Source organism: Falco cherrug, chromosome 7 (genome assembly GCF_023634085.1).
Source record: "Falco cherrug isolate bFalChe1 chromosome 7, bFalChe1.pri, whole genome shotgun sequence".
Lineage (NCBI taxonomy): Eukaryota > Metazoa > Chordata > Aves > Falconiformes > Falconidae > Falco > Falco cherrug.
This window is the reverse complement of record NC_073703.1, coordinates 71,552,244-71,568,347: the sequence shown is the minus strand read 5'-3', so window position 1 is coordinate 71,568,347 and position 16,104 is coordinate 71,552,244. Positions and strand designations below refer to the sequence as shown.

General features: G+C 51.3%; 1 protein-coding gene across 1 annotated transcript; it reads left to right on the top strand.

The window, feature by feature from the left end:
• The first annotated feature begins 1,275 nt into the window (after window positions 1–1,275).
• LOC129736541 (proline-rich proteoglycan 2-like) lies at window positions 1,276–1,629 on the top strand. The gene has a single exon (XM_055717032.1). It carries the CDS (start codon window positions 1,276–1,278, stop codon window positions 1,627–1,629), a length of 354 nt encoding a protein of 117 aa, XP_055573007.1.
• The last annotated feature ends 14,475 nt before the right edge of the window (window positions 1,630–16,104 follow it).

Sequence of the window (16,104 nt, the reverse complement as noted above, 5' to 3'; positions counted from 1 at the left end):
TCACCATCAACACATCACCACTGTAAAAATAGACCTTTTACTTTGGGGACTGCTACTTCAGATTGATTTCTGGAATCTTGTGGCCTCCCTAACAGAGGTGGGATTAGCATGTCTCCATGTAAAGAAAGCTCAGGGCCATCATGCTGGCACTAAACCTTTCAGAAAGGTATGCATGTGGATTCCGCCTGGGTTCTGGTTCCCTTGCCTTAAGCCAACCCCTAGCAAGTGTGTACATCTGGATGCTGCACAACACATGTGCTGGCCACAGAGCAGATCTGGAGTATCAGGTTATACACGGCTTCAGCAAAGCTGACTGTGCCAAACTGAAAACTTCCTGATTTATCAGCTTTGATGTCTTTGGTGGGAGAGCATTTCAGTGGTTAAAGTTTTGCAAGAAAGCACTGACTACACACTGGTTTCCGATGACGTCCCATATGTTTTCATGACAGGAGCAATTCTGTTCTGTGCTCCCCAAACATCAGTCAGAAGTACCTGGAGGACTGTTTTAAAGGAGGGAATCAACAGGAGCACTCCTGCTCCAGCTGCTGGGGACTTCCAGACAAACCTGCTCTTCTCAGGTGTTTTCACCCTTTTGCACATCCTGAGGGGAACCATTGTGCAGCTGCTGAGTTCACAGCAGTGCAAAAAGCAAGGGGAGAAGCAGCGAGACGCCAAATCCTGCCCTGGGTCTGAGGGCCTCGCACCTGCCCTCAGCGGCTTCCCCACTCCCAGGCCTCTCTGCCAGCCTGGCGTGGAGAAGCACCACCACCCACCGGCTGCCCAAATTAGTCCCAAAAGCACACTCCCTAAGGAGGTACCAGGGAATCCCAGGCTCTGTTTCCTAGGGAAAGGCTTAAATCTTAAGGCGGCTTTGGCTGCAGGCTGCTCACAGGTTCCCACCGTTTCCTGAGGAAATGATGGCTGATGGCATCACTCAGCCCTGCTTGGTCCCACTTCCTCAGCACCAGGACACCTGATGCCTCTGGCTGTGACCAGGGCCCCGAGAAACACCTGTGGGCCCCACAACCTCACTGCCCCATGGCCTCACCACCCCACGGGCCTCACTGCCCCACAGGCCTCACCATCCCACAGGTCTGACTGCCTCATGGGCCCCACGGCCTCACTGCCCCATGGGCCTCACCACCTCACTACCTCGTGGGCCCCACAGCCTCACTGCTCCATGGGCCCCCACGGCCTCACAGGCCTCACCGCTCCATGGGCCTCACAGGCCTCACCGCTCCATGGGCCTCACTGCCTCACAGGCCCCACGGCCACATGGGCTCCATGGGCTCCATGGGCTCCATGGCCCTCACTGCCCACGGGCCCCACGGCCCCACGGCCCCGCTCCTCAGCCGGGGCCTTGCGCAAGGGCCACGGAGGCCGGCAGCCGAGGAGCAGCGGCGCAGCGCAAACCCTCACCCCCCACAGCCCGCCGCAGCCGCGGCCTTTTCTGGGAGCGGCAGCGCGGCAGGGCCCACCGGCCCGCCCGGCCCTCGGCACCCCCCTAGCGGCCGCCCGGCCGCCCTCGGGGCCGCGCCGGGGCCGGGCCTCGCTCTCCGCCACCCGCCGCGCCCCGGGGGCAGAGGCAGCGCCCAGCGGGCCGCAGGGGCCCGGGGGGACGGGCACTAGTGGCTTGCGCTGAGGACAAGTGGAAGGGGGTGGCCCGGCCCCAGCGGGGGACGCCTGTCACAGGGCCCCTGCCGAGGCACCGAGCCGCCGGGGGTGGGACAAACCCCTCGGGAGGCGCCGGCTAGGAGCCCGGGGCAGTACCCGGCCCCCCAGGGCAGTACCCAGCCCGGGGGCAGGCTGGGCTCAGCGCACAGGCTCTGCACTGCTGCAGGGTTCCGCTGCGCCGGCCTGGAGGGGCCTGCCCCCATCGCGGCCCTGCCCTGCTGCCGGGGTGAGGGGACCTCAGGTCCTCGCCGCGGGACCCCCAGCCGGGCCAGGGCTGTGTTCGGCTGCCAGGGGCCTGCCCAGCCGCACCAGGACCCTGCTGTCACCAAAGCACGTGGCAATGGCCGCACACCCCCGCCCTGGCACCCCGCAGGCACTGTCCCCCTGCAAAGCCCCTCGGGTGCTGGAGCACCTGCCAGCAGGACAACCGCTGGCTCTCCCGGTGCCTCCTGGTGCTGAGGCTGCCCCAGCCCTGTTTGTTTCACCTGCCCTCCCGTGCGGGCCGGCCTCTGAAGTCTCCAGGCTGGGAAGTGCCATCCATCCCCTTCCCCTCGGCCACTGCGGGCTGTCAGGAGGGGCTCGCAGGAGCCGTGCTGCTGGAGCTGCTGCTACTCTTTCCACCACGGAGAATGCATCTCCCTGTGCAAGGCTGGTTCCCGGGTCAGTCTCCACACTAACACTCATTTACCACCTCTTGACTCTCATTACTGTTTGCTTGTCCAACAGACCTTGAACCAAGGAGCAAGAAAAAGACATCTTCTCCCCTGCCACTTGTTCTGTGGTTGAAAACAGATCAGAAGCACAGCCAGGGACCCCCTCTGGCGCAGTCAGCCTGGAGCCCCTGTAATGACAGGGAGAAAACAGGTCTGTGCAGCTGTGCTGGAACTGGACTTGTCTGAAACTGGGATTGGGGCAGGGTTTGCTTTGCACTTTGTCTGGAGCAAAGACCAGAGCTGAGTCTTATTTTAATTCCTGACCTGCTAGGAATTTCAGGTTCAACATCCCCCATGCCGAGGCAATATAAATCAGTTGCTGACCCAGTCCTGAAGGGGACTTTTCTAGTTGCAGGAGCCCAGGGCGAATTTCTCTCTACCTAGCAGCTTCTGGATTTGATAAACCCAGTCCATATTTAGCCTTAATTTGAAGGATACGTAAACTGGATGTCCTGTTGGAAGTACATGGAGAGCTGCCTGCTGACCTGACCTTTGCTTGCATTTCACCCAGCAGCTGCAGCTGGATTGGCGCATTAAACACTTTCAAGCCAAATTCTCCCGTATAAAGAAATAGTGTCAGTGGCATTGACAGCGAGTCGGAGGGGAAGTGACCTCCTGGGTCAATGTTTATGGCAATGGTGATAATGAAAACCATTGAGGGACTCCATAAGGAGGGAGATGATCCCAGGGCAATGCCTTGGGTACAGTGGGACCCTCTCTCAAATCTCCCAGTTTGGAGAACCCCATCTAAAATGGCAGGAGCAGGGGCTTGGGGGACTGGTGTGTTTCCTTCTGCCATTGGATGCTCTTTAATCTTACAGAGCTTTATTAAGCATCTTTCCCATTTCCCTCTCTGTAAAACAGGGCCACTAATACCATGTTCTGCAAGACCCCAGTGTGACCTAACTAGACACAGCTTGCATTGCGCTGCAGGATTTGGCAGCAGCAGCTCAGCCTTGCATGGCTCAGAAAAGAAGGTGAATCAGTTGCTTCTCTTGGCTTGTGATGATGGCAGTGCCAGGGTGTGGGTATTGCTTCATGAATCCTCTGAGAACTCGGCCTGCAGAAACTGGCACTTGGAAATAAGTCTCCAGCTTGCTCAGTTTCCACATTCACATGTCCCCCTCCAGTCTGTGACCTACAATTCTATTGTCTTTCCACACACAATAATATCATTCAACATATTAGGCCATGGGCTTTTCAAGGGCAGTGCCATCAATATGTGGAAAGCACTAGAGGACAATAACAGGTTGATAAGTCACATGGCAAATTAGGAAAAGGCCCTCAAGGGTTGTAAAATGTATCAGATCCACTTATCACAATCCTTTCTGGTAGTTTCTGTTGAATCCCCGGTAGTAAACATCCTGCCTGCTCACAGTGCCAAGGATGCTTCCCCACTGTGCGATAGCGGGCAGCTGTCAAACCCAACCACTTCTGACAGACCTGAAGTTCTCCTTTCTTTCGGCAGGAACAACCAGAATTACTCACCCTGCAAAGCTTAGCAATTCCTTCTGCTTTCAGGGCTCATGAGACCCCAGTGAGGGCTGGGTGAAGAAATGGTGCTGAATCCCCTTGGGTGGTGCTGAGACGTTTCCACTCTGTGCTTTGCTCCAAGATCAGTAGCTGGGGCAGCAGCCAGAGGTGCTTTGGGAATGGTAGGACAGAGCAGTATGCAAACAATTCTGTGATTCTATATGAGGCTCCTGTAAGAAAGTGATGTCTTCAGGGTAATCTAGGATCTAGGTTCCTCTATACTAGTAAATTGAATATTGCCAGGCACTGGATACATTGCCTCCCTTATCAAATAAAAGTGTCTCTTGCACAGCTCTGTCCTGAGCCGGCCAGCACACAGCTCCAGGCATGCTACGGCAATTAGCTCAACCAGTATGAACATGAGTGGTTCAATGCTAGCTGGCCTCGGTGCCTGCGAAAAGCCCTGGGTTCATTTAATTTACTGGTACAGATGTGCCGTATGGCTTCTCCAGAGCAGTAATTTGCTGCGTCTTGGAAGAAAGAAAAACAGACTTGTTCCCTGTCCTAAGCATCTGACACCTGGAAGGCAGGTGGCTCACCATTGCGTTTAGCAGAGCAGGGGCTCCGACACACCACAGAGGAGTGCAGGCACATCCAGCATGGGGCACACACACTCCTTCCTACCCACCCGCGGGGTGGGTTTCACCTCCCTGGAGAACAGCTGAGAGTCTGGCTCCTTGCAGAGGGGTGGAGAAGGACAGACACCTCCAGGAGATGGTTCCTCTGGTCCTAAGACACTGACAACCAATAAACCCCCTCTGGCAGTGCCGACCTCTGGCAGAGCCCAGGTGACCTGGCCCACGCCACATGCCTAATCTCAGCCGGGCTGAAGGGAGATGCTTTCTCACAGCTGATGGGCTGGGATATGCCGAAAGGGCGGCTTGCGTCCTCCGGCTGGAGAACAATTCTCCCCAAATGATACGGACACAGCAGACAAGTGAAACATGCAATGAGGAAGAAATGGCCCAGTTATCTTCATCCTGTTAGCTCTGTTCCTGCCATGCTGTGTCCAATGTCACTCGGAGATAAAGAGCAAGTACCTTATTATCACCATCATGTCTGCCCTTGAGGGTTCATTCTTTCACCCCCTCCTGTCTTTGTTTCTTTCCCCCTTCCCTGATTTTTTTTCTGTGTTGTCTCCCCACTTCCTACCATGCAATTCCCACTTCCCATATGGGTCTCATTCCTACCCTGTCCCCATCCTGTCTGCTAAAATAATCAGCAGTGAAACCCTGAATATGGCCGTTCACATTGTTTCCGTGGGACTCGGTGACAAGTCTCCTCGTGCGATGAATGAAGGCAGGACGCACTTCTCTGAGCCATTGTTTCAAGCTGTCTGCCGACTCAGGAAAGCACTGCCAGCTCCATTTACACTGAGTCCTTGACTGGTGTGTTTTCTTCTCCATCTGCTGCAAGTAAGAAAAGAGTCAGGCCCTTGTACTTTAAACAGTGGCTGCTTAGTTTGTGGAGTGCGTGCTTCATCACTAGCCTCTGGGCCAAAGCTGATCCATGGGAAGGATGTCAGATGAGAGCATCATGATCTGGTCCTTTGTGAGCAGCCGCAGACTCTTTATTGCTTGTTGAGAGCGGGAATCTGGCCAGTGCAGTGAGGAGAGTGGGATAGGATTGCAAACCCGAGCTAAGGCTCTCCTCCTCTCAGGCAGCCCTGATGCTGAGCAGCTCGTCACATTTACACAACTTTCAGTCAGCCAAAAGCATGGAGGCATACAGCTCACGTGTGTTTGGAGAGAGCTGCATAGTCATCTCCTGACTCAGAATAACAGCATGTAAACATGCTGCAGCATCTTCTAGCTAGCACATGTACTACCTCCCAGTCTGTGCTGGTCACTGGTAACATCTTAGTCCACGATCTAAGACTGCCCCCAAGGAAGTAGGAATGAGGGCAGGTTATAAAATTGTCTCTTCTTGGACATTTCCAATTGTTTTAATAGCTTCCAGGCTTCCAGCATCCAGAAACTGACAGGACCTTGCCCAATACCTGAGTAGCTGCACCGTACAGTTTACAAACATGATTCACCAGAAGAGCACTCAGTGGAGTCTGAATATTGATGTAACGAGAATGAGTACGAAGTGAGACATCCCATCTGCTGAGGAAATCATCCAGTTTGCTGGTAATCGAAAATTAAAGGCAGTCTCATCTATTTCAGTAAAAACATCTTCCCATACTAGAACAGCTTCCCATCCATGTCCTGCCCCAGCGTTGCAAGAAATTTATTCAGGCTGCTGCTGCTCTTCCCCTTTTGACCCGAGCGATGGATCAGCCTTCTTCTGTGCAGCCTGTGTATGCTCAGTGTGTCCATAGAGCCCCTGATGCAACAAAGCCTGGAGGGTCCCAGCCTCCCACCCTAAACAAGAGTTTCCCTGAACACAGGGGAGGGTGACTCGATTTCTTGTAAAGTGCCAGTCCTTTCTCAACCACAAATAGTCCCCCCTAAACCTCTCCTGCTTCCCCCCTCAGAAGTAGGCTGTGAGGACTCCTCCGCTGGCACGCTGAGTGGGCTCTGCTCCCCCAGCCCAAGCAGGAGCAGCTCTCCCATCCAGAGACCTCTGCGAGGATCTCCCAGCTCTCGTGACCGCAGCATGAAGCCCTGAGGCTTTCCCCTTTGGTGGAGTTCCAGGTTGTGCTGTTGCTGCTGTTCTGGGTTGTTTCTTGCTCTGTCACATGTATGTTTCCAGCTAAGACTGCAGATTCCTGGGAGAAGAGGGTTCAGCAGCCCCATTCCTCTGAAGAAGGAGGACATAAATCATTGTGTGATGCTCCTATTCATCACTATCCCTCGCCAGTCCCATGACGGGAACAGCTTCAGACTAACAGTTTAAGGGCACCCTTTCTCTCCAGACCCTATCATACAGGAGGTGAGGCGTTTGCCTGGGAGGTGCAGGTTCAGGAGGCAGAACCTCCGCCAGCTGGTCCTGCTGACCAGATCACTAAGCACCAGAGAGAGCAGGCGACAGGGACCCTCGGCTGCAGTCCAGAGGTTACTGCTCTTGGGTGGGAAGAGGGATGGACGGTTTCAGACTCTGATACTTGAGCAGTTCCTGCTCCTTGTATGACAAGTGCATATGTTACAAATCCATCAGAACACACATTGCCCACAGAACATCAGTGACATGGCTACGACATCGGCTCAGCAGGGTTTCAGTAGCACACGATTCAGCCTTGAGGAAGTCCTTTTGTGGACCCAAGCCCAGATGACCACTCACCAGCCTGCCAGGCTCGGGCTGCCCGGGGTAAACAGGTCTTTAACCACTGCACTATCATATAATCACTTAGGCTGGAAAAGACCTTTAAGATCATCAAATCCAACCGTTAACCCAGGACTCCCAAGCCCACCTTACACCATGTCCCTAATATCCTGTCTCCTTGCCCCATCTGTGATTTCATAATCTTTCCTAGGCTGCTGACAGTTGTTGAGGCAGAATTTACTGGCAATTACAGTTCTGCTTTGCCTTCTCCAGCAACTGGAGAAAGAGGTACAGGCATGAGGCACATATGTGGCATTGCGGGTGGGGAGGGAGAAATTCTTCTGCAATATTTGTATGTTAGAAATATGGCTGCCAAAAAGCAAGTTCCCAGATGCCTGGGGTCCACATGTTGTGTAAGAGCAGAGGAGCATCTTGGTATGGAAAACAAACATTGCATGAAGGAACTCAAGTCTTCCGAGGTCACACTGTCCTCACATGAGATGAAAACCCACGAGCTGCAAAGTGGTGCCCCATGAGCTGCCTCTGCCACAAGGCAATGTATTTTGCTTTGACTGCTTTGAAAGCAAACCCCTTAAAGGAAACATGTGCTGGGTACACAAACGCAGTGTTTCGTTTATTTAACACACAAATGCAAAACCAAACAGGCTTTCACAGTTCTAAGTCACAGATGTCTTTAACGAAAAACAGCTATTGGAATGTTAATAACAGCTCCTTGTACCGTAAGCAATGAGTACACTCGGTTATGCTTTTAGGAAACTAACAGTTTCGACAGATCAACCTATTAATCACTTGGCCTCCTAACAGTGCATTTAAGGGCAGCTCTTATGAATTTGTTAGTGTTCTGCGCTGACAGTTTGCCGAGCTGTGTACACATACATCCCACATTCTGCTCCTCTGAGGTCCTAAAATGACATGCTCTCCTCTGAGATACGAATGAAGAATTCATTTGACCCAAACTGTTTCCATTCATTCAGTCTTTAGTCACTTAGTTAACTCGGAAATGCTCCTGTTAAGAACATCCATCAGTGCTAAGAAGATGACAATTCATGGCCCCACACCAACCAACCAAAGTGACTGGCTGCCGAAAAGTATTGCCCCTCACTGCGGTCAGTGAAAGATGCTGATTTATACTGGCCATGAGTGAAACTGCCTGGTAAAACTGTTGTTTTCTTTCACTGGGAAGAGTTGGGTGGTTTGTGTAAGTATTTTTTAAAAGTGTTAGCCTGGAAAAAACAGGGAGCTTCTGTTGAGTGGACCCCCCTGTCTTCCTGTGCAAGGTCTGCTGCCTGTGCTCCATGGCTCCATCCCTGAGAGCCTTCAAGTCAAGCTGCTGAAAACAGGTAGGGATGAGACAGACAGCAACACCTGGGGTTTTTTCCCAGTTTTCATCCAAAAGCAAGCACAGCACTAAACTGCACCATGTAAACTCATTACTTCTATATATGTTTAGACATTCTTTCAGGCTTAATCATTACTGTTGCCATTAGAAAGCCAGGAAAGACTAGCTACATCTGGATTTTCCTCTCCTTAAGCTTCAGCTTCAGGAATAAACATTGGGTTTATGACTGGGCCTGGTGCATGGCATGGAGTTACAGCCGAGGGAAGATTTAGCTGTCCATGTCCTCACTCCCTGTTCCTCTGCTGCAGACCCCAGTACTTTATGTGGCACCACAACCCCTCCCCAGCTCCCCAGGCTGTGGGTGGCTGGGTTAAGCTAAGGTGCCACGTACCCTGCTGGGGAAGCGGGTACGCGTGACGGGGTGGGGATGGTCACCGCTGGCACAGGAGCAGGGCAGGCAGCTACAGGTTGTAAGCGTGTCTGTCAAACCTTTGCATCAGCAGTTGGTAGCTGTGCAGAACGGTGTCGTTTATCCTCTCTGCTAAAGCATGAGGAGTGCCAGTAGCAAAGCACTTTATGGCAGGATACCAGGCAGGTGAAGCTGCTCATTCTTTGGTTTCCATCCATACCTTATCCGCTGTTCATTATAGTTCTCCCCTCAGAACGTGAGTAACTAACTATACAATCAAGGTGACAGCCTGGAAGACATTTTCCCATTATTATTGTGAAAGACAGAGTGTAATTTTTTGGACCCAATTAATTTCCTCAGTCCTGCAGAACTTGCATCCTCCAGCTGAAATCTGAGCAGTGCCACAGAGGCTGCTACAGCAGCTTGCCCAGTGCCGGGCAGCCAGCTCACAAGGACGGACGTGCTTTGTGATGGAAATCGCGTTGTCTACAAAAAGCAGCACAGGACAAAACTCCTGGTGTATGTCCCTAGCCCTCTACAATGCCTCGTTCCAACAGACGGTCACATTTTTAATCAAGGCATTCCATTATTAAATGAGAAACCTGTGGCTAACCAGTGCTGATCCATGTGACTACGCAGTGTATCCCATCTCTGCTCATACGTGCAATTTACTACCCTCACCAGGTAAGCAGGTATTTTTTCTGCAGCCCAACCAATCACACTGCAATTGTCAAGACAACATCTAAACTCAATGTCACATTGCCACTGCACACCTAATAGCTGCTCCTTGGGGGTCTCTGTCCTCAGGGGACATAAGTACTTGTGCCTGCTGGTGTCACCAGGAAAGCTCTGTGCTTACCCCAAAGAAAACGGAGTCATCTAATCTGCAAATATGTGTGTACATGCACACACGTGCACATACACCTACTAGTAAAACCATCAGCTCTTTCCCAATAAGATCAATTCATTGATAATAATTGATTCATGGAAAAGCAACAGGAAGGGTAACAGGAGAGAAGTGCTGTAAAACGCAACGCTTTGCTACGTAACACTGCTGCTTGGCCTGCTGTTGTCAAGGGTGAAAGTTTAAGAATGAAGCATCCCTGCCTCCCTGCGCCGCATGAGAAAGGCCAGCGTCACAGGCTGCAGAAGTCAGTTGTTTTTGTGCAGGGTTCCTGTTTGTTACTCATTTCCCCTCCCTGTCCCAACACTCTGCCTCTTTAAACCTCTTCCAAGATTCCTTATAGGAGCAGGTTTGCTGCCAGCTCCGAGCTTCCTGTTGTACTCTGAGAGCCTTATCTCTGCAATCTTCATGCAAACTGCAAGGGGATTTTTTGTTTGTTTGTTTTTTTACAACCCCGGCCATTTCTACGGACTAAGCAGTCTTTCAGTTGCTGACTGAGGTGGTGCACTTTCTCGGAAAATTCATTAAGTAATTTGTTTCGTTTGCAGGTTCCAAATTCACATTTGCCTCTGTAATTTCTACAAAATGAATGCTGCCAGGTTGCCTTGTTTCAAAGTCCTTTAAGAAGTTCTTTAGAATCCCCCAGAGAGATGCCTAGGAATCGGCAAGTCTGTCTCTCCACTATTCTTTGGTTCCTTTTGTCTTTTGATTTTCTAGCACCGCTCTCATCTCTGGCCCTCTAAATCATACTCGTGCTTCAGGAAATAAAAGCCTCATGTTCTTGTAGCTCGTCTCAACTGCAAGAGCCACATTGCATTTCTCAGCTTCACTTAAAGTCCATCAACATTCAAAGTTAATGTAAAAAAAAGGCCTTGTTTCCCAAAGCCTCCTTAATTTCCAGTGTCTCCTTACCTCTGCACTTGCGCATCTTTGCATACAAGCTGTATGAAAGAGAAGCTTTTAAAAATGCAGTTGTACAATACACCCTTCTTACTGAGTTGTGCTCTGGGTCTGGATAAAGATAGCTGCTGTGTCTGTCCTGAGGTCCCAGCATCCTTATGTCGCAAGGGTATGCTGGTACTTCTGCAGTGGCAGCCCAGCCAGCTGCCAGCAGTGGGGTAAGAGCACTGCCTGCAGCTGCCGGTACAACTTTTAGCCAGGAAAAGTCACCCTGAGCAACGGCAGGAGCTCCCTGGCTCAAAATCCAAATGCTAAATTTGAAGAGAAGCTGGCAGTAGCTCCAAGAACACCCAGGTTTGGGGCCTCCAAGATGTCCCACTGATTGCAATAGCTATTAAGCTTCAGTATCTTGGAGCACCCTCTTAGGAAGGGGCATCCCGGAGTGGAGTTCAGAGCAGGGAGTCCTGAATCTCTGCTCTGCCCTCTGCCCATTTCTCTGAGGCCATCAGATATTTCTTTCAGATCTCACACTTTAAGATGAGGGGTTACACCTGGGTGCATGGATGGACACTCCTCGTGCTGACAAATAATTAAGGACCCTCCCAGACACTTGGTCTGTATTAAGAAAGGATTTCTCTGCTATTTGCTTGGGTTTATATTTAAAATAAGAATAAAATAAGAACATTAAAATACAAAGGCCTAATATCCGGAGCCAGTTCTTCATGCAAGGTGAGTCAGGCCGAGCTGGCTTTGCTCTGCACATGAATCACTCGCCTGCTGTTGTGGTTACCTCTAGGAATGGGGTAGGGGCTGCCCCAGGGGCTGCTTGCTGCGGAGAGGCTGCAGCGTCCCAGTGCCCACGGGGAAGGTGCTTTCTTATCTCCCAGTGAAACTGGCAGCAAATAAGCTGCAGTGCATGGCCAGATGTGACAGCTTATTACCCGAGGCGCTGCAATGAACAGCCTGGGCACGCTCGTGGCTTTGGTATCGGCAGCAGCAGCGTTGCCTACACGTGTCACTACAATGGCCCCAAAGAGACAGGCAGCTCAAGAGAGGCTGAAAGACCTGAAGAAGTGGCAGCCTGCTCCATGTTTGCGTGAGAAAGTGTTAATTCCAGCTTGTGTCTCCATGTGGCTGGATCCGATAAAAATTGTGCTGAGTGATGGCTTTCCTTTCCCTCTGTGAGGGGACTGGAGGAGTCAGGGCTGCCCGTGACACACAGCACGGATGAGAAGGTGAGCAGCATTTCCACAGGCCAGAATACGGCTGTGACAAATGCTGCACTGTGTGGCAACACAGGCTAGGGAAGGCACCAGCTAATGCACAGGGTGGTAAATGCTCCCTGGCTGCAAACGGAGGATGGAGAGCTCTGTGAAAATCAGTGAAGGGAGAAGAAAATTACAATCTGCTGAAGCAAAACTCTTGAGATCCTAACTGTGGCTTGAGAGAAAAAAAAAAAAAAAGAATAATATTGAAGAGGTAAGAAAAGTCCTCCTGCTGCTTGGGAATGAACCAGCACAATGTTGTGTTGCATCTCCTCAAAGCAAGAGAGCAGTACATTGCTGAGAAGCCACCTAACAGCCCAAGGGGTGATCGTCGTTACGGGGAATTCATTTGTGACAGCATGAGAGGAAAACATTAGCTTCAAAAAGACCTGTCCAGCTAAGGATGTTGGAAAAGGCTTGTGGACTCCTAGACAGCACTGGCTGTACAACGTGACTTCACACACAGCGAGGATCATGTTTCCCAATAGACTCATGAAACCGGCAGAAGCAAATTTTACCTTTCATTTCTGAAGTTTTATTCTTCTTTTCTAATGAGGTTGTTTCAGTTGTCCTCACAAGAGACCTGTCAAGCCAAATCTGGGCAGGCTGTGACTACAGCAGTGTCAGATGGAGAACGAGTAGGTAGCCGTGCCCCCAAGCTCTTTTCTTCCCCCACTGTCATCCTTGGAGAATGGTTAGCAACGCAGCAGCCTGCCTTTTGGCATCAGAAGTTAATTTCCTAGAAAATCATTGAAAACTCAAAATTATTCCCATTTCCCACACAGCAGCAAATAATAAACTATTAATATTATCCTGACTTGAAGACCCGTGTGGTTTGCCAAGGCAGGATAATTATTTGGCTACTCTGAGCAGACCCATCATGTCGACTTTTGTGGCATTTGCCGACTGCTGGGCCCCCAAAACCCTCATTATATGATGTCCTGGGTAAGATCTAGAAAGCTCCTCTCTCTCTCTCCACTGTCAGCACAAGACTGTGTTACATGGTGCAGGGCCATGACTCTCGCGGTTCTTCCCAGCATGAACATGGTTCATTCCTCTGGCTTCAGACAGTTTTGGAGATGCTGATGTTCCCTGGGGTGCTGCTATCCCTGGGCTGCTCTGGGGGAGATCAGTGCAGCCACTTTATCTACCTACAGCACAGGTGTCTACATTTGATCTGGTTGTCTAGACTCTCTTCTAACAACTGAAGAGATGCAAGCATTGCTACGGTACGGTTCACCTCAACCTAAAGCAGAGAGCTGACACAGCTCAGCGGATTTGCTTTCTCTCCGCTGACCGAAAAGAAATCTCTTAAATTTGAGGGGGTAAAGTTTGCTCTGTCTACCAAGGACTAACCCTGACAATGCACTCATCTGGGGGCCATGAAGTCTAAAAGTTAATGCAGAGCCCTGAGGGAAGCTGAGAAGCCTGGGTCGGGCACCTTGACCCCTGGCACGGCACACGGAGAGAGCAACATGCTTCCCAAGGGAAAGCTGCAGCACCAGAGCCTGAGCAGGGCCACTGAAGCAACAAAGTGGCTCAGCTGGTCACAATTCCCACCCTGCCACCAGCTGCCACCGACCAGCCCTGCCCAGGTGGGAAAAGGAAGATGCACCGGGTGAGAGAGCAAGGCAGCCCAATAGCCCAGCCACTTCTGCCTGCTGCTGAATGCTTTTGCAAAGCTACCGCCGTCGTGCCGATGGCTTCCCTTGGTCATTTGTACCCAATCCTTCTTCCACCTCCAGCCACTGTTTGCCTGTTTCCCCTTGCAGGTTTCCCTTCCAAGCATGAGCAACTCACCGGCTCTGGGCTAAATGTGAAGAGCCCTGCCAGCCCAGGGAGGACCAAAAATTTGTGCTGAGAAATACAAGGTTGTAAGGGCGTCTCCTAGATTGTCACAGCAGCACTTCACATCGCACTCGCAGCTCACATTTTCTGTCTGCCCAGGTTGGTCACCCCTTACCTGCGGCAGTTTTCAAAGCTGCCAGCTGTCCTGTACCGTCACCTTCACCAGCGTTACAGCCTTGCCACAGCTGCGGGCTCCTTTCACAAATAATAACCTACTGGCAAAAATAGGAGAGCAACAGAGTTCTCCTCTCTCACTTCTGACCAGCATCAATAATTTGATAACAAACCTTTATAGGATTTTTTTGCTTTTCTCTTTTTTTTTTTTTTTTTTTTTCCATTTCCAGGCCAGTTCAGAGCAGAGGGAGAAGTGGCAGACAGTATTTTAAACCCATCAGTGACAATGTGAGGTGAAACTGAAAAGTTTCTAAGTAACTGAAAGGCCTAAGTCTCATTCTTGAATGTTCTTTAGACACTCAAACCCCTAAATCTCAGTAGAAGTCAGAAAGAACGATGGTCTTAAATGTCTAAATCACTTGATCAAGGGATAGCAGCTCATAAGTCCACTCCGATGCCTTGCAAAATTTCATCCGTTTATAAATGAGCTTTTTTCCTGGCTTTCCTCAGTGCCAACCCAGTGTAAGTGTTGGCAAGATCCACGCTGGTTTGTCTGGACTCCGAACCACTTTGCTGAATGCTTAATCAAGCTGCTGGCCTCCCTCTCCCAACAGAGGCCATTTATGCAGCAAGAGAATCAGCTGGTCGATGAAGCAGACAAGTGGAGCGGGGGAGAGGGAGCGAGCTCTTTGAATGGGATGAGAACAGAGCCACCGGCACCTCAAGAAAGTTTATCTGTCTCCAGTGCCAAGCACACACAGTGCTAATCTTTTGTTGCCATGAATATTCAAGCCCAGCTGCCAGCAACAGAGGGAGCAGCTGCAGTGGCAGAGCTGGCAGGTCCCCTCGTGGTGCCCTCGCTTGCCGACCCTGGCATCTGGGTCTGTCTGAGGGTGGGGAGGGGGAGATGCTGCCTGCATTGCAGACGATGAGCCACTCGGCAGCCCAGCCCCGTGCTTCCTAAGCAGCAAGAAGTCAGGAACACGCTCCACCCTGGAGAGCCCAGGACTGTCCTCTCTTGCTGACATGGCTACGCCAGACGCTCCAGATGTTTGGGGGCATGTGAAGTCCTGGAGGGAAGGGGTGAGTCTGGGACAAGAAAGAGCAACAGCTGGGGCAATCCAAGATCGAAGAACCCCTGCTGCTGCTTGGAGAAGCCAAAGCGAGACAAAAGCCCCATGGAAAGCGAGGTACACACAGCCCTAGGCAGATCACAGCTCTCGTGGCGTATTTGGCGAAGGGGCACATTTGGTAGCAGGCCACGGACGGCTGGTGAAATGCCATCAGGGCACTGCAGCATGGGTCGCAGGCAAGTTGGCAGGTGACGGTGCTGCTGCAGTGTCATGGAAGAGTTGGGGGGCTTTTGTCACTCGAGGTGGCAGGCAGCGGGAGGAGGAAGACACAGCCTCTCCTCAGATGGACAACTCGTCCTTATCCATGATTCAGGGCAGTTTTTCAGGGACGGGGCACTGTAAGAGCAGCATTTTGTCTCTGAAATGCCCCAGAACAAGTGTCAGGAGACACTAGGTCAGAGCAGACATCCATGCTGCCACGGCATCATTCTGCCCAGCACCAAAGTCATGAGGCAGTAATGACCCTGCCCTGGCACGGAAGATCACCGATACCCACTTTGCTCAGCAGATTTCCCCTGTAACGCACTGAAATACTCTAGGGAGAAAAGAAATGGAAAAAAGATGACTGGGGAAGGCAAGACCAGGCTTCAAGGAGCATCTGAGACTCACACGTCTTGCCACCAAACCCAGGGTGATCACTGTCATAGAGCTTTGGACGTGGAACAGGCTAGAGACTGCCACTGAACTTGTTGCTATTGTGCACTGACGAAGGTGGTTCCTGGAGCCCTGGCTATGGTCAGCTGTCAGCTACTGACATTTAAAAACATTTAGTCCCCTTCTTTTGAGTCTCCAAGTCCCTCAGGGAAAGCAGAGCCTCAGAGCAGCAGTACATTCATGTTGCAATGCCGTAACACATCACCTCCACACCAGGAGCGCAGTCCCAGCTCTCTCCCCATCAAGCACAGGCGTGAGGCTGACCACTTCTCCAGGCTTCCTTGTTACAGGACTCAGAACTGTGCAGTAGTTGATACTGCTAGAAAAACTACCAGAAACATGAGATACACAGGTCTTCCAAGAGAAAGAACAGCCTTTGAAGGGTAGAGG

Bases quoted from the DNA above. Each gene is read 5' to 3' on its own strand.
- LOC129736541 (XM_055717032.1), top strand. From the start codon at position 1,276: ATGGGCTCCATGGGCTCCATGGGCTCCATGGCCCTCACTGCCCACGGG.